This window comes from Mycteria americana, chromosome 5, assembly GCF_035582795.1.
Source record: "Mycteria americana isolate JAX WOST 10 ecotype Jacksonville Zoo and Gardens chromosome 5, USCA_MyAme_1.0, whole genome shotgun sequence".
NCBI classification, from domain to species: Eukaryota; Metazoa; Chordata; class Aves; order Ciconiiformes; family Ciconiidae; genus Mycteria; species Mycteria americana.
In genome coordinates, this window is record NC_134369.1 from 29,125,285 (window position 1) to 29,144,656 (window position 19,372).

The following is a 19,372-nucleotide window of genomic DNA, read 5'->3' on the forward strand; positions in this document are numbered from 1 at the left end:
GTTAGGTGTTCATTACTTTGCATGGCAAAATGTCAACCTCATTTCAAGTAACAATCAATACTATTAGTTAATGTTAACTGAAAATCTGTTTGAACGCTTCATTCATTCTCCTATTATTTAAAAATTCATCATCTAATTTTGAAGTACTCTTTCAAGAAGTTGTCCTCAAAAGTATGCCAAGGAACACTGTGCTAAGGACATTCCTTGTTGTGTAAATGAGAACTTCAATTTAATTTCAGTTTGTGTTGCTAGAAACACAACTGAATAAACTCAAATAAAAATGGAATAGTTTCATTGCTTTTCTGTTTTTATAATATAGACTTATTTAAGCTGATATCAACTAGCATAGACTAACCACAGCTCTACTTAACTAAACTCTACAACTTCAAAGACTTACTGCCAATTTGAAACCTCACCCCAACTAAGTGAACAATTCTAAATTCAATCACACAAGATATGTCGGAGTGCTAGGAATGCTGTTAGATTAGCATAGGATACGGTGAGAGGGACTGTGCTGAATTCTCACAAGGCTCCTCATTGTCTTGCTGGCTATTGTCATGTATTGCAAAGACACCAGGTTCATGGTTCATCAACTTCAATGATAATTTAATGCTTTTCTTTGCAAAGCAGACAAAATAAAGAATAGAAACTATGCAAAGTTCTGGTGCATTATGGTATTTATGAATTGTCAACTAATTCAGAAGAAAGAAAAAGTATGCTTTTATCTGTTCTGGGCTGCAGACTACATCTCATACAACTATCTTTTGGGCATTTCCAAACATTATTAGTCACCTAGGAAGGACTTTATGTCACAGTTGAATTATAAAATTGAATTAAAATGAGATAAGGAATCCGATTTTTCTTTTAAAGTAGTCAGTGTAAAATATCACTTGTATATTTAAGTGTTTTTTCTCTAAGCTTTTGCTTTGTATATTTTTAATACAAAGTTTTTGAACTTGGTTTCTGATTACTTTCTCACTAGTGTTCCATTTATTAATGTTTTTAATCATCCTTTATCTAATCAAACCTTTTAAGGCAGGCAGGTATTGAATAAATTTGGTGCAATTCAGTTTTAAAGAAACTGAAAGCACAGTCCTTTTTTTTTCCCCCCAGGTTTTATATGCCGTATGGGTAGTGTTGTCCCATTTGTCATCCCAAGAGGCTAATTCTTGATAGCTTCAGGAGGGAATAAACCAAAATATTTTCAAACATGCCAACTCATTCAAAAAAGTCTTCTACTACTTTTCTCAACCCAGCACTCCCAAGGCTTTTTTCCTGCATCCTTTCCTCTCCTCTCTTGCACAACTCTTGCAACTACCCTCACATACTCCCATGTCTCTTACCACTGCCTGTACTGCTTGCCTGCTGGAAAGTGACATCTGTGATCAGTCAGTCACTGCTTCTCACTTGCTGGTAGGTCTGAATATTGACTTCAGCGGCTGTATACACATACCCAGGCTATCTATTTTGAGGACTTCTGAGAAACCTTAACAAGACCTATTTCTTTCAGTCAAATTTGGCCAAAATTCATCCAATATTCAGAACTCGTACTGAGTTAGGATAAAAAAAAGGAGCAGATAGAAAGGTACAGCATGATGACAAAATCTTTGCTCTCACAAGAAACTTGGCTAAAATAATTCTCTGCCAAAGATACTATTTTATCAGCTTTCCTCCAAAAAAGAAAACTTTGATGGTAGTCTTATTTCTGCTCCAGCAAAAACCCTAACTTCCAGACCTCCTGAACGACCAACACGTCTTTGTAATGTAAGCTCCACTGACTTTCAATAGTATTTATTTTCCCATGTCATTCTGGTTCTTTGAAAATCCTACCCATAATCCAAACCATAACATAAAGATAAACAGTGCTCTTACTGTCCTAATAAGTAATGAGATTTCAATGAATGTTCTCCCTCTTGGACTTAATGAAAGCATGAACTGAGTGTATCGATTTCTGCATTGAAATAGCTATGTCTCTAACAAAACTAAAGTAGTAGCATCTACTGATGCCTTTAGGGCCCCCATTCCCTTTTTAGTAAGCTCAGGTGAGCTGCATTATGAAGACCTATACTTCTGTTTCACTCTATTGAAAACTTCTCATCACTTATTAGAAGTTTTTTATGGCCATTGTCATGTCACTTTGAGAGCACATTAAAAAGTAAAGATTTTCCCCTCCCTCAATTGTTTAGATATCCAGCGTGCCAGCTGGAAAGTTTACAGATGAAGTGTATGACTGCACAAATTGACTTCATATAACAGTCAGTGAAGGCATTTTCAGCTGTCAAACTAAGAAATCAAGAAGCTTACTAGTAATTTATTTTTCCTTTTATCTTTATATATTCAAACTGCTTTTGAACAATGCCCCATTTCATCTAAACAGCCTATATGAAAGGGGTACCTGTGTGAGAAGAGCTCCAGCTCCCTGGCTACCAGAAAATATCATAAATGTATTTGCATAAGCACATAAACTTTTATAAATGCAAAGGGGTTTTGCCATGTTATCCAGGTTTAGTCATTCATGCAAACAGTAGTCAGAGTTGATGATTTAGAAGTAAGATCTTACATAAGGATAGCTGAAATAACTTAGGAAAGCATATAGAAAAGATCTTTACAGCAATATTGAAGAAAAAATAATTTTGGATTTGATCTGAAACAATTCCACTGAAGCTTATTCTTTATTTCAGTCTAACATTAATTACCATATACTTGAAAATACTTCCAAATACTTGCTTTGAATATTAGATTGTCTTTTCTGGAATATAATATAAACAACTTACTTTTATAATAATCCTTTAACAGCTGCAGGGACTTATCTGCAGGGATTGGTCTCGGGCATGCATATGCTAATTGGACATATGTATGAACCTGTAACAAGCATGTATAAGCATGCAAAACCCAAGACTACCTTAAGATGGTATTTTAGGAGACCTAAAACTTTTCAACAGGTCATGAGAATGGAGCTTCATATTCAGAGTTGGCTGTCCAGGCCTCTAGTGGAGAAGGGCTCTCAGTTTAGACAAGGCTGTTACTGTCTTTTTGAGATAGTGGTTTATAACTTGAGCTCCCAATCTTGTCTTGTCCTAATTTGAACACTTGGAAGACTCTTCTTTCAGTGAATTAGTGAAAATACCTTCATATGCAAGTCCAGATGGAACACAACCCTCGAGGTGCACGTAGACAAAAAGACAGTTTAGTTAGCCATAAATAAAAAAGCAGAGAATAAAACTGCTAAGCTGTTGGAAATTCAAAGCAGTGAGGCACACTTCACCTTAACAGTGCATGTGAAAGGAACTGAGAGAAACAGGGATGCATTCTACTTCATATGGTCTACTAACATAAAAGCAGGAAAAACAAGAGTGTAAGCCTGCAATAATGGAAAATGAAATTTTTCTGGTCTTTGGTCATAGCATGTATGCCATTTTCAAGTAGTCTATCATTTGAAGACAGAATTTGGTATTTTCCAAAGAAAATAAGGGGAAAATGTAATGGAAGAACGAATAAAGAACAATATAACTTCCATATAAATATGAAAGTTTTCTCCATAACTATTACAGTATTATTAATTTGCACACTATTAGAAACTTAAAACCACTCCTGTTTCTTATAGGAGTTAAAGGCACTTGCAAACGAAACACCTATGTTTCTGAGATTTGTCCCAGGATTTATGTAACAGCAGATAAAGGAAAATAGGTTCTAATGATTTCTCTACAAAATGTATTAGATGGCATTCATGGACACATAATGCCAAAAAAATGAGATTATAGTAAAGGTTTTTTTCCTTGGAATATTAAATATTGTTTCCAATGCAATCTTAACACAATAAATGTCTGTCTTCCAATGTAGGTAGAAGACCAATGTAATAAAATGCAGGTTTTCAAATTTCTTATCTGTTCACAACACCAGGAAAAAATCAGTGAGCTGAGGGCCTAAGGACTGAGAAACAAATATAAAATGCAAGAAATTATTTCTGCCTTAAAAGTCTTGGTATAGCTTTCAGTTATTTCACATGGTGGAAAAACTGTACCATTTGCCTACTTAGTTGATTCTTCATGTCTAACAAAATATATAGCAATAATCTTTTCAATATGAAATTTGAATCTATACAAGAAATAGGTCTTGAGTAATTAGCTGACATTTTTTAGGTTGTTTTTTATTCATTACTCAAATGCAAAAAGACAAGAACCCTTTAGGATTTGGCAAAGTTATACTGAAATGAATGAAACATCCAGCCTTGAACTACAGCCTCTCTATACAGAATTAATAGTATCTGCATTAATAGAAAAGATGACCCCATATTAAATGATACATTCCCAAGTATCAGAGTGATAACCCATAGAGCTGGAGGTGCTCTGCAATGCCTTTCACCTGGAAATGGTGGTAACCATTTTCAAGACATAGAGGAAGGGTTTGGATGAAATGTTTTCATGACTTGAATTTGATCCCACAGCTGCCAGTTTGGATTACCCTTGTTTAAAGATTAGTTAAAAGTAAGTAATATTACTTAACCATAACATTGCTGACATTGTAATGCATTAGAATATGATTTGAAACTTGAATGCAGGTGATAATTTCCTCAAAATCTGAGAATGCTTCAGTTTGGATTGCAATTTATGCAGCCAAACAAAAAACTCAGATTAACATTTGAAACTTTGTAAAGATTGTTTGAGACCCAACATATTTCTGAGGTAATTTTAATCTCAATTTGCCTAATGCTGTCTCTTGATATTAAAAAAACAATTTTTTTTTTTCATTTGAACACAAAACACACTTGTATTCTTCCCTAGCATACATGTTACAGTACAACTTTTCAAGTACAGAATGGTTACCTTAAATCCAACAAACTCAAATATTAGGACAATTTGTAGCTTTTTGCTTATGGAACAATTCTTAGAAGAGTGACAGTTAAGCAAAAAACTTTTACAGTTTGTAATGGAAACTTGGCATTTGTTTACCAATCATCCATAATTTAATGCTTGTGAGAAAAGTTTGCAACTAATCACTAACCTGCTAGTACTAGTTTTGCTGGTATATTGGGGCAACATGAGTCTTTTAGGAAAACAGGAAAGCCATGCTTCAAAAGGTAGTATTTCATACGAACAGCATAAGATATGTGATCAAATATGTGATCAGTTATTGGTACCACTGCAGAGAACAGAGCCAAGAATCCTTTTTTCCCCCCTTCATGTACTTAGATTTCTAGGTCTACAAAATAACAGCAGTGCTTCAACTTCCCCTAATCAAGAAATGTAGGGAAATAAGTCCCTACTATTTTGAAAATAATTATTTCAGTGGACATATTTATTCATGAATAAAAATCCCTTGTTCTAGGTTATCTTCATTCACTTCAACATACTTAAATAATTCTCATCGAACAACGCATTTGCTAGTCTGCTTATGGCCCTGCCCATGCATGGAACTATTATCAAACAGTCAATCACATTTTATATGGACATAACAATGACATAAGGAGAACTCTTTGTACAAAATCTCCACATTTTTGCTCCTTGAACATTATCGGATAGATAGCGCAATTATATACATCAAACATTAAAGAAATATATACATAGTTACTTCTGCCACTGGAAAATTTACTGGAAAATTTAATGGCTGTATTTAAAAGCAATGTATCCCTATTTATCTCCCATCCTGTAAAAAAATGCTGCTGACATGGAAAACAACCTCTAAGAACACCATTCCTTTATCAAGAACAGATTTAGTGTAATTCTTCATACAATTAAATGAGAACCAAGAGTACACTTAGCCTATAAATGGCTTAATCAGAATTAATATTCAATATTGTGGGCTTGATTGATTCTAGTGTGAAAGAACACACAGATGTATTTTATGAGGAACTTACTAAAATACAAATAGATTTATAGTTTACTATGGCAGATTTGGGATTGCACAACTGAACTTTGTGTCACAAGTTGTATGACTATGTTAAAAGTATTGTTAAAAATGACAACAACAACAACAAAAAAAACCAACAAAAACTCAAACCCCCTGAAATACCAAAAGCAAACATTCTTCTATGTAAAAACAAAAGAAATAAAGCTGGTTACGAAAAATGACTGCATGTCCTGTAATTCTGATTTCAGGAATAAGCAGAATGACAATGTACAGCTACTTGATTTTAATACTGATCACACTTAACATTCTCTGTGAAAAAGTTACAGCTATTTATATACTTTCTCCTTACAGTTTTCTGAAAGAAAATGGTATTCTTGTGACAACAGCTGTGCAGAAAACTGAAGTATGTAGTTTTCTACTTACACACAAAAAATGCAAAATATTGGCAAAAACACCACATCATCAACAGGGCTTTACTCTGACCTCGGGACAGAGGGGACAACAGAATTCAACTTGCTCAGTTCATGCAAGCCTTTCTGCTTCTGGGAAGGCTGCCAAAATAGGGGTCAACAGCAGCAGTGGCTCAAGAACTCCATATACTTATTTCAGAGATGCAATCAAACATCCAGTCAGACTGGTTTTGAACTATAGATATGAACTTGTGATCTGAAAATGAAACACCTTATTCTCACTGTACATGAATTGAGCCACTCAGTTCCTTTAGTATTACCACTTAAATAGGCACTGTCTAATACTGAAGGTGATATATTGAACAGCAAATGTTAATCGCACACTAAGTTTAAGCACAAGTTTTTAGGCAAACATGTTACTACGGTATACTGGCCACTGGATGTGCTTCCACACTTCCTAAATAGCAATACATAGCCAGATCTCACCACCGACTGTATAGTTCAGGGATGTTCTTCCCCATTACTTGGTCTTTATCAAAACAGACTTTCCTCTGTTATTTTATTTCACAGTCACTTACTACTGCAAGAGCCTTCTGTAACTCTTCACAAAGAATTTCACCTTCACTAACCAAAATACCTTTTTATCATCAGAAGAATTACCATCTCACATTCTATCTCTTTGCCAGATGATACATGAATATGTTGAAGAGTAAAGTTTGCATCAGTCTCTGCTGGTGACTTCTCTCAGGAATATTAATCATTACTACCCTTTCACTCTGAAGTTTCTTTTAACCCAATTTTATACACATCAGGAGCTCCTCTTCTATCTCATGGTAGTTTACATCTGGGGAAGCCTTCTGAAGTGCCTTTTTGAAGTGCAAGATATTAAATGAACGGTCTTCCATACCCACATGTTTTTTGCCTCTTTCAAATAAATCCACTAAATTTATGAGACACTATCTCCTTCTATAAAACTCTCATTTACTCTTCTCCACTATAACATAGTTTTCTGTGTACCCCCTGACTTGATTCTTCATTATGATTTCTGCCAATTTGTTCAATACAGAGTCTGTGATTTGCTAGAATCCTTTTTGAAAATTGGTGTTCCTTCAGCCACCTTCCATTGTTTTGTAGAACAGCAATTACAAACAAATAGCAATTATAAACAAAATGTTTTGTTGTAAAATGCTTTTAACATCTTTATCAATGATCTGGACCAAGGGATCGAGTGTACTCTCAGTAAGTTTGCAGATGACACCAAGTTGTGTGGGAGTGTTGATCTGCTGGAGGGTAGGCAGGCTCTGCAGAGGGACCTGGACAGGCTGGATGGATGGGCCGAGGTCAACTGTATGAGGTTTAACAAGGCCAAGTGCAAGGTCCTGCACTTGGGCCACAGCAACCCCATGCAACGCTACAGGCTTGGGGAAGAGTGGCTGGAAAGCTGCCTGGCAGAGAAGGACCTGGGGGTGTTGGCTGACAGCCACCTGAATATGAGCCAGCAGTGTGCCCAGGCGGCCAAGAAAGCCAATGGCATCCTGGCTTGTATCAAAAATAGCGTGGCCAGCAGGACTAGGGAAGTGATCGTGCCCCTGTACTCTGCACTGGTGAGGCCGCACCTCGAATACTGTGTTCAGTTTTGGGCCCCCCACTACAAGAGGGACATTGAGGTACTGGAGCATGTGCAGAGAAGGGCAACGAAGCTGGTGAAGGGTCTGGAGCAGAAGTCTTATGAGGAGCGGCTGAGGGAGCTGGGACTGTTTAGCCTGGAGAAAAGGAGGCTGAGGGGAGACCTTATCGCTCTCTACAACTACCTGAAAGGAGGTTGTAGAGAGGTAGGGGTCGGTCTCTTCTCCCAAGTAACAAGTGATAGGACAAGAGGAAATGGCCTCAAGTTGCGCCAGGGGAGGTTTAGACTGGATATTAGGAAATTTTTCTTCACCGAGAGGGTTATCAAGCATTGGAACAGGCTGCCCAGGGAAGTGGTTGAGTCGCCATCCCTGGAGGTATTTAAAGGACGTTTGGATGAGGTGCTTAGAGACATGGTGTAGTGGTGGTTTTGGCAGTGTTAGGTTTATGGTTGGACTCGATGATCTTAAAGGTCTTTTCCAACCTATATGATTCTGTGATTCTGTGAATTATAATGAGTCGCACCCAAGAACTTCAAATTCAGTACCTTCATTTGCATAAGGAACTGCAATTTAACATGTTAGGTGAGATGGCATTCACAGACATGTAATGACAAAAATATGAGACTATGTAATAAAGGTTTTCTTAGAATATTAAATTATTATTGACTCATACAATATTTTAATAAAGGTATATCCTGCAGTAATATCTGAATGTTTTGCATTGTACACAGGGTTTTTAGACAATTTTCAAAAAAGTTAATGATGTAAATATTAAGAACAACTAAAAAATTGTATTCTCCAACAAAACGCAATTTTCAAAAGCACACTTGACTTCCTAAGCAGTTACATTTTAGACCCATAGCTAAAATCAAAATCTTTCAACAGCCGTTACTATCCACAAATAATTAGCTAACTACAACTGGTAATATTCATTACATATCAGGCTTACTCTAATAAATGGGCGCTACATAACATTAATGTTCTGTTCATTCTGTTAATTCAGCAATATTCTTCAGACAGAGTGTTATCATGGAGTAAAGAATGTTTCAGTTCTTTTCTTGTTTTCTCCTTTATCCTTCCAGTGTTTCATCCCGTAAGTAGGAGAAAACGGGGATGGGGTTTTAAGGACAGAATAATGCTAATTGCAATGCTTGTGATAAAATTTTCTGGAAAATTATCCTCAGTCTTAGAAGTTTTTCTAAACTGACAAAATACAAAGCAGAGAAGTGCACAAAGTGAATTTTAACATAAAAAATAATGCCAGACAATGGCTAATGACTGCAGAGATGTAGATGACTGAGCCTAAAAAAAAACCCTAAGAAGTTAAGTGCTGTAACTGTAGTACAGGTTGCAACAACTGAAGAGAATATCTATAACAATAAAAACCACTACCTTTTTATGTTTTCTTTTTTAAAGAAAGTATTGTATTCCTGAAATTCTTACTATGTTCATACCTAAAAAACTGACTTCATTGCTACAACATTATCTTCCCAGCAGTGGTAAAAAATTCACACCCCAACAGCATCTTGGTATATGTTTTTCAGTTTTTAGAATCTTGTTCATTTTTGAAATGGCATGATGTTTTTAACAGATGGAAATGTATATAAGGCTGACACAGCAAATAATGTAATAACACATAAAGGACAAGCTGAGTAACACCAAGTTAATTATGAATTGCTAAGGAGATAACTAATACCTGTATGTTGATACTTACAGCATTTAAGTTAATGTTGTGACATCATCCAGGCAATTTCTGACTGTGACACTTCTACTCCTTCTGTCTGTAGTCCCTCCAAACCAAAAGTCCTTCTGAAAATTTCTTTTTTATTCTCAGGTGTCTGAACAGAACAACGCTGTTCTTTTTCAAAACCTGCTTCTATATTTTACTACTTGATCCTACTTCCCAACAGGTATAGAAATTGCTTTTGCAAGTATCTTCGTTTCTCTGCTATGTCTGCAATGAACGCCAGGCTACTAAACAGCAGGATGGGATTATAACTATTAACAACTTTGCTGTATACTATATTTAAATATTAATCCAAGAGTTAAATGCCTTCATGCGGATTTCACTAGGTATAAAATTACACACTCTAGTAATATCTTCTGCTGCGTCTATCTTATTGGTCCTAATTCTGATTGCAAGATTTTACAGTCTATAATACTATCTCCCTGGAAAATACCTGTTGCAACAAGGCTTTCAGGAGCTTCTATAACAGAAACAATAATTACAGACACTATTTTCCAATTTTCAGAAAATGACCTACATTATATAAATGCAGCTATGACAATAACTAATATATTCTTAAGATGAAGTCTAAATACTTTTTTTTCTGATTTGGACAGCCACATTTTCATAACAAGCAAAAAGCTTGTTATATAGCAAGAATTTAAAAATAATTAAAAATAAATAATGTACTTTTGGGCTACAATTTAAGTTATTTTAGGGCTAAAGGAAGCCTGGACTCTTCACTTTTGCTGCAATGGGCAGATGATCTATGTAAGTAAACCCTAAAGAAGGACTAAGGGAAAAAAACAGGAATATATTTAACAGTTTTCTTTTTGTTACACATGGATCTTGGAACTGAGTTCAATTACTTTACCAGGTATCTTCTAAATACAACTTACTTTATAGTATTCTGAAGAGCTTTTTTTACATATATGAGAAGAACCTACCTTTCCAGAAACTGTTTTTTATGTGAATAAAAGCTAATGAGAATCAGTTCATAGCAGGAAAAAAACTACAATCTTCTCTACCCATGGTTCAAAACAGAAACACAAATGGTCTTTTTACTTGTAAAAATTACTTGTGAAGCTACAGCAAAGCATGCTGTTCAGTTTCCCTGAGATCCAAAAAGCATCAACTTATGTTTTATAATAGATATAAATTCCATAAAAAGCAACACTAAATACTGAATTGCAAAATGCTGATAAAAAATGTTGTATGCTTATTCTTAACTTAAGAAGTGGTAAAACTGAAAAAGACATACAGTACTTTTATCTGGTCTGCTGGTGATAACATTAGCATAAACATATGTAAAAAAAAACCAAACAAAAACACACAAAAAGAAAACCAATTTCTTTTACTTGTCTCATGACATATAATTCCTACCAGGAAACAATGTAATTGCTTTTGGAATATACTGAAATCTTTGCCTCATTACCCCCTGTGTGATTTTGAATTCACGTCTATCAGTTCAATTTTTATTTCTGAATATTATATACTCAGAATATTTTTGACTCAAAGACTTCTAATCAGAAGAGGATTTCAAAATGTTCCAAAGCACCCTAAAGTAAATTTTTATCCATTAGAAAAGGTCTTTTTCCAGAATTTATAACCATCTCTAACTCGAGAGGAGATTTGCAATGACCTCAAAGACATTATGTAAAGTAGGCTCAATAACACAAATCAATCTCTCTCCCCCTCCATCCCATCTTTCTATATATGTTTTCCTAAGTTTTTTGGGTTTTGTAAGTGTTTTCCTTCACTGTAAGATCAGCTGGTTAAATGAATTTGACTTCCATTTGCCTCTAAGACTTTGCTTCTTTTATTCCACTAACAGTTTTGGTTCATGAAGTTAAGCACTGATCTGATATTTGAAAGTGAAAAAGGGTTGCCACGTGCTCAAAGACAACATCTAACTCTTTAGTTATACTTTGTGTTTCTTTTCATGGATTGATTCACCTTACTCAAAAAAGTAAAATACACATTTTTAAAAATGTGTCAATTTATTTTTCCTTTTGTTTTTCTGCTGTTCCAATCTCTTGAGCAACTTCAGGTAAAGGACTGTTTAAAATAAATGACTCTACTTGTGCTCATCCAAGGCATAGCTACTGAGCTGCTGATGGCTCTATAACCTAGCCTCTGTTTACTGTATACCAGATACAGCTTCAACTGGGTCACTGAAACCACAATAACGTTCTATGCCACACATGCAAAATATTGAAAGATTGAAAGGGAGATATTCCACAGTTTTCAAGAACGCATATAATCTTGATGAAATGAAGACTTACTGGTGGAGAATCTACCATATCCCCTGAATAAATTATTACAGTAGTCAGTCAATCTTTCTGCAAAAGACAGACCTTATTTCCAATCTGAATTGTCCAGCCACATGCTTTTGTCTAAAAGTAGAAATTTTTCCTATAGAGAAATGCCTATAAAATGTGGCAGGACCAGCTTTTTAAACTTGCTTCATTTTTAAATTGAATTATGTTCTTTAATCTCTCACTGTAATGCAGATTTTTCTGGCCTTAAATCAGTGTAGTTCTTTCTGAGAATCCTTTCATATTTATCAATATGCATTCTGAAGGTCAGATAACAAAACTAGACAGTGTGCTGCAGCCTGGCCATTGCTCTGCAAGACAAAAAATAACTTCTTGCTACTATTCAATAACTTTCCACTTAGACATAAGGACACTTTGGTCTCTTAGGCTACTGTATTGCTCTGAAAACTCAGACCTACCTCATTAGAATTCTAAAGTCCTTTTAAGAGTTACCACTTTCTAAATATTTTTTCATGTTTACATACACAAATGTCTTCATATAGAGCATCTTACAAAGCACCTTCACAACAAAAAAAATCTACGCAATATCAGTAGCTTGATTTCAAGATTAATGCAACTGAAACAAAGAGAAAATACAAGACAGATTGCTGTTCTGCTCTGTTCTCTCAAATCACCATTCCCCAGTATGCTTCACAGTAACGTACATTTGCTTGAATTAAAATGTAAATAATGAAAGTCAGTGTATAAAAAACATATTAAGAATTAGAAATAGAAATGGATCATTTTTTTCTGCAAGATTTTATAAAGAAGAGAGGTATGGGAGCAAAATAATTCATACAATTGCATGCAAGTTAAAGGGTCTTTTAGGCTAATACTAAATATTCATCTGATTTACATAATAAAAAACCTACTGTCAAGGAAGATCTAGTTCATGGAATTAAACTTTTTTATTTATTGCAATTAATTCTGCAGAACTTTCTATGGTTTGAGGTTGCAATTTTCATTTAGTCCTTTTGATTACTGTTGCCTGATTGGCTTTAATAAATTAAAAATTAATTTTGTGTACCCACAGTATCCTCTTTATTGAATTATAGATATAAACATATTAGTTAATTCATATTTTAAGATTATAGTTCAATGTATACTTAAAAGCTGGCACTATCACCAAATGAAGAGCTCTGCCATTTTTCCCAGGGTACCCCTCCCTTAAAAGTATTCATTCATCAAACCATGGCTAGAGGCAGCAAAGTCAATATTCAAATATAACTGCAGGAAACTTTGTTTCAGGTTCCCTTTTTCAAGTTATCTTTCATCTTACTTGTTTGCAGGCCTTATGGGAAGGAGCACACACTGTGTAGTGCTAAAACATGTAGATGGCTTCTTTACCTCCACATCCCTTCATTCTCCACCATGTAATGCAGATATGACTTCTAACTGTATATTAATCTTTCCTTTCTCTTAAACTTTCTTTTAATCTTTCTCTTACCATTTAGTGTATGGTTCCACTTTTTTATTTAGTTATTTTATAGCCCCCCTCAATGTATTATTGGGGAATGCCTCCAGGACATCATAGATCAGCAAGTAAAAAGTGATAAAAAGAGGCCTACCCTATTTTAGCATGTTGCAATGATAACAGAACATTATGACCTGGCAATTAAAAATATTCATGCTCAATATAACTAATTATTTTAAAGAAAATTAATGAAAAATTTAATGATAAATACGTCTTCACAAGTTCTCTATATTTTAGCTCTTATTACTAGGAAGTCACACATACTTCTTATAACAATTCCTACCTAAATTATTCATAAATAGTTCGGCCACAGATATCAGGGGAAAATGAACTGCAAATAAGTTACAATTCCAGGCAACGCATAATTTTAAAATTAAAAAGAACATACATACAACCATCTCTTATTAAGATTTTTTTTCTCTAGAACGACAGTATGAAAGTGTTTGAGCGAAAGGAAGGAAAAGGAAAATTCCAAAAACATGCTAATTTTTTCTGAAATAGACAAGCTTAGCTTTTATGCCTGGTTAGGAAAGGACTGGACCAATAATATTTTAAAGATATATATATTCTCAGCTCTTAGAAGCCTCTTAAGTCTTTGTAGAAGAGATTACTATCTAAATTGTTTTGCTGAAGATAGACTTCAGAAACCTCAAAACTTTATGTTGTTAATACAAATAAAACAAAAGTGTCAAGCAGAGGCAATTTAATTCAAAAGAAGAAGATAAATGTACAGATTTAAACAATTTTGCCATGAAACAATTTACTAAATTATTATTCTAGGCACACCTGCAAATTACATGAAATTAATTATTGAAGATGATATAATTTTCTGACTTTTTGGTCCCTATCTGTTACTTACATGGATATGGAGATATAAGCATTCACTTCTGCGAATATTTTTAATATATAATTAATGTTATATATACACAGCAAAGACACACTATTTTTATATGCAAAGTTATATACAAAGTTTAGACTTTACAATTTTTAGTCTTTAGAATTCTACAATTTTTACAAAATTAGACTTCCCACAGTTGAACTCATTTACTAAGTTTGTCCAGATCACCCATTTTATAGGTCAGGAGGACATCTACTCCAAACTTCTGCTCAAAGCAGGCTCAGCCATGAGATTAGAACAGGTTGTTCAGGCGCTTCAGCCAGGTCTTGAAAGCCTCCAAAGATGGAGACTGCACACCCTCCCTAGGGAACTTGTTTGGCTATATTCATGATGAAAAGGTTTTGTTTTTAATCAGCATTGTTCTTGGTGTGGTATCTAAAATAAGGACTTGGAAATGTTCTTTACCATCCACAGAGGACAAAAGACTAGCTTACTGTAACTAGAGATGTGTGCTTGCTTTGGAAAGGTAAGTACTGTTTCTGCATTTTATCCTAAACTACAGTTCCCTACAACATTTTACCCTGCCCTGCCTTCCTCTGAATTCAGCAAGGTTATCATATCTGAACCTTCTAAGAAACTACAAACAGCTAATTGGAGGAATATTTTGAAGTAGAAAAATATTTGTAAAACCTTTTCCACAGAGACAACAGTGGAAACTATGAGATCTGGTTGATGCTTACACACATACAATGTGTTGGATCAAGGAAATTTCTGCAAAGGTTAATTCTTGTTATGACTGGACTCAAATAGGCCCCGAGCTCAATTGTCCACTGCACAGGCAATTATCCTTCTTCTACATATCATCCACAGCACACTTCCTCACTAAACTGCTAATCAGCCAGATAACAAAGATCTTCAGGTACTATTGGATCCAATGAATAAGAAATGTTACTGATTCTCTGGGAAAAAAGGAACACAAATGAAACAAACAAAACAAAACACCGCTTTCAAAAAAACAACCCTAGCATACAACACAACTCCCAAGAATTTTCAGTAGGAAGTAAAATAACTATAAAGCAATCATTCCAAGTAGTACAATTGTTGAAGATACAGACACTTCTGCTATATGTAACTAGAAATCCTTGAAAGGTATCAGTTCTGCCTATATTAGGCTTGAGGACTTAAATAATGTAAGAAACTATGAGAGGCACAATCACTATGGAATGACAACTGGAACCTGAGACACTTGTCAATTTTTCCCTGTCTGGAAGTATGGGACTGGCCACATGTTCCACTATTTCAAAGATAGAAAGACAGATGAAGTGAAGGAATGAACATCTACATTTTTCTTTTTCTCTCAGCATTGATGTTAATTTCCAAGCCCAGTGACTAGTCCAGAGTTCTCCTGAAACACAGTGTAACCCTGTACCTGTCAGAAATGAAGGAAGGGAATACTTCTTGTGACTCTAGGGTACAGTGTACAGTCTCTGATGACTTGGAGACTGGCCATTCTTCCCTGCATGTAACTCTACACACCATCCAAAATCTGTGTATCAGGGTAGTCAACAGAACAAGAAGAATGAAGACAGTGGGAGGGGAAACCAGTTTCTGTCAACCCAGAATTGAAAAGCTCTGCTTGCTAATCCAAACAGATAAACTGTATATTGCCTCTATGGCACTGGGATAGTACTGGTCTGCAAAAGTCATGCTGTAGCTCCTGTAGTTCCAATGAGAAAACTGTATGCTAAAATAACATCTTATCAGTGCACTGTCTCTTATTGAGGAGTGTAGTCTACACAATCGTCTACTGAAAATCCCTACAAATTTTTTACATGTCCCAGTGAAACCCAAGTCACTACTGTGGCTGCCAAATACATCCTTCAGGACATGCTGGAAAGAAATTTTTGAGTCTGTTCTTGAGTCTGTAGGCACAACTAACATAAACAATAAAAAGTATCAGCCCTTCTTATCTCTCCTTAAGCAGGGAGTTACTGAGCCAAAATTCCTTTCCGGGATAAGATTAATGTGCCACATGCTAACAATCAAAATTTGCATCAGTGCTGATAAATAAAACAGCTATAGCCTGAAAAGTAGCACAGTATCTCCCTTACTGTTTCCCACTCTAAATTGTTTTTGTCCATAGCTTAGCCCATTTTCTACCCATTGTTAGGTTATCTACTCATCCAATAATTATTATGTGGACTATAATTGTCAATAATACAAAATATTATTAAAATCAACGTTCCACCTCTCTCTAACCCAAATTGTTTAATTATATTTTTTCCAAGAATCTCCTTTTATCAATGAAGACATCTCACTAAATTTACCTAGTCTTGGGTAAGAACAGTCAGTTGTATTCTTTTTGATCAACTGTGTCTTCCCTGCATTTATTGTAACATTTATAAACTCCCACTGTTAATACCAGTTACAGACTTTGAAAAAATAAATACACCTAACAAAAGAGGAAGAGTCAATAAAAATCTATGTTTTAAAAAGCTGACAATTGTTCAAAAATTATCTATGCAGAAATTTAATTTTAAAAAAATTTTAAAAAGCAGAGTTAGAATATTGCCAGCCATCTCCAGTTGTGCTGTATACCTACTCAATTTTGACAAATACCTGAAAAATGTTTTAAATATATAGAAAAAACTATAAAACCATGCAAATATTAATAACTCTTCAAGATGTTGACTGCAAGAATTCTATTAAAATGAATGCTGTTTACTTGGAGACAAACAAAACTATCTGATCCTCCAAACATGAATGCCCATCAAGTTATTCTAGCAAAATTGTTCAGCCTAGTATAAGAATGGATCAATTTACTGATCTACAAATAAAAAGGTATGTAACACCACCAATGTTTTTACAACCTGAATTTTGAGTCAGTTCAGTTTACATTAAAAATTATTTCAATTATTTCATTATTTTGTTGGTGTGTGAATGACTATTGGATACCATCATCTTTGTATTTCTTTTGCTTTATATTTGAAACATGCTTTATCGTTTTCAAGTTTACCAACAACATCCTCTATTTAATATTCTCTTCCCATAAAAATTGAACTCATATCTGGCACGTAACACAGTGGCAGACTGCTGAAGGATTATAATTTAAATCTGAAATACAAAAATTTTGTATTAAAAAATCTCTGCCAAAGCAGAGGTATCTTAATAAGGATAATAGTTTTTCCAATACAATGAAAAAATAAGATTTAAAAGATGCTTATGTATACTATCACAGTCATAGTTATTACACTCCACGTAACATTAAAGAAAGAGGTATCAAAATAGTTCTACGTGAATGAATCTGCAAAAAACAACAAGAAATTATTTGAGTTATTAAGTCTTACCTGACCAGTGTCCAGTGGTGGCACCTGATCTGTCAGTACATGTCTCGCTTACAGGCCTAAATACAGTCTCCCAGCCACCAGTAGCATAGCGCCAATTCTGAGACTCTAAAATGAGTGTTCGCTGAGTGCCATAAGCGATCATAAAGCAGTAGACTACATGATGAAGTTGACAACCATAGCCACAGCCTTTGTTGATATTACACACAAGTTTCTTAGCTTTGCTGCAATCCTTCGGGTTCTGTAAGTATGGATGAAAAAGTGAAGCTGAAGAGAAGATATACACAAAGGCATACTTTTTTCTGAACAACTGACAAATGTCATAAATCACACAAGTCATCTTGCTATAATACGTCTCATATTAAAATGGATGAGTAAGCTTCAGCTCCGTGAAAATGTTATGTGAATTCTTCAACTGTGAACATGAACCGTTATTGAACATACTTCAGTATCCTAATGTAAAATAGAATACCTTCAAGATTTTAAATTACTTTCTCATTTGTAAATCTGTCAGAATAAGCTAACATTTGGACTCAGAGTTCACATTTCATCAATATGATTCTTAGTGTTGGAATGCTTTTTCCAAGTTTGTTAGTTCTCTTTCAATGAGCATGCATGTCATCCAAGGAATGAAAATTTCCACCTGTCTAGAGTATACAGAATAAAACAAATGCTTATTAATTGACTGCCTCCCAGACTAACTGACCACATACCAAACAGAATATAAAACACATACCTGAGCAGACTGATAAAAGACAGTATTTCAATCTGCATGCCCTCTCAATAAAATAAAATACTACACTTCCACAATCCAAGAAACAACAACAAAGGAGGCAAATGTCTACATGATGTGAATGGTAGGTTTAAAAGTACAAACTAATAAATATTTTTAGGTATGTGGACAACACAACAATATAATCTACAGAAGTTTTTCTTTCTGTAAAATATAGTACTGTGCTGTACACATTCATACTTCCACGTCTCTAGACACGCTTCTGCATTCCAAAAAGGTTTTTTATAAAATCTCTAGGATGAAAAGTTAGTTTTCAGTTAAGCTGTGAGAATACTGATATTTGAGCACCAGTATAAATTCTGTTCCTCTCGCATCTAAAACACTTTAAATAAAATTTTCTGTAAATTTGCAACAAATCAAGTCTTTCCAAAAGCCAACAATCACCATCTGGAGAACTGAGATTTCTCCATCAAGTGATCTTAAAGATAATCTGAATATTCTGAGTCCTAAAATACTTAATAAAAATTTTAATTTGTGCATTCAGTTGTGTAAAGGAGGGGAGAGTAGTTCAAAACTGGAAAAAAAAAGAAAAGAAAAAAACCAAACCCCACAACATGTGTTACGTCAGCATTTGATTTTTTTCATTTTAAGGAAAAAACATCTGATTCAAAGCCTAACTAGCTATGAAAAATAATAAATTAAATAAAATTTCCACTCCTAATTTTTGTTCCTCAGACCCATACTCTTGCTATCACAAATCTAATGGATAACTTGAGACTAAATCTAACAGTTACCTTTGAGACTATAATAAATCTACTTCCCACAGTCTTTTAGGAGAGAAAGAAGGTTTTTCTAGTATTGTGTGCAAGTCCACAAAGAAAGAATTTCATGAAAAAATATCTCCTCCCTAAATCTACAGACGTATTTACACCATGCAATGAAGTGCAATGATAGTAGGTGCAAGTAGAATAATTTTCTGCTGTTAACTGTTACTTATGTAGAAAAGACTTAGTTCAAAAAACAAAGACAATAGTGTATATTGTTATGTTGCTAT

General features: G+C 34.6%; 1 protein-coding gene across 7 annotated transcripts in view; it reads right to left on the reverse strand.

Moving 5' to 3' along the window:
- Positions 1 to 19,372, reverse strand: part of FUT8 (fucosyltransferase 8) — a 140,926-nt gene that overhangs the window by 25,614 nt on the left and 95,940 nt on the right. For all 7 annotated transcript variants that reach the window (XR_012775897.1, XR_012775898.1, XM_075502574.1 and 4 more), the window contains one exon: positions 17,589 to 17,826. Coding sequence is in view for 5 of the 7 variants with exons in the window: in XM_075502574.1 (XP_075358689.1) it covers positions 17,589 to 17,826 (238 nt within the window). In the remaining 2 variants the exon portion in view is untranslated. The remainder of the gene's footprint in view (positions 1 to 17,588; positions 17,827 to 19,372) is intronic.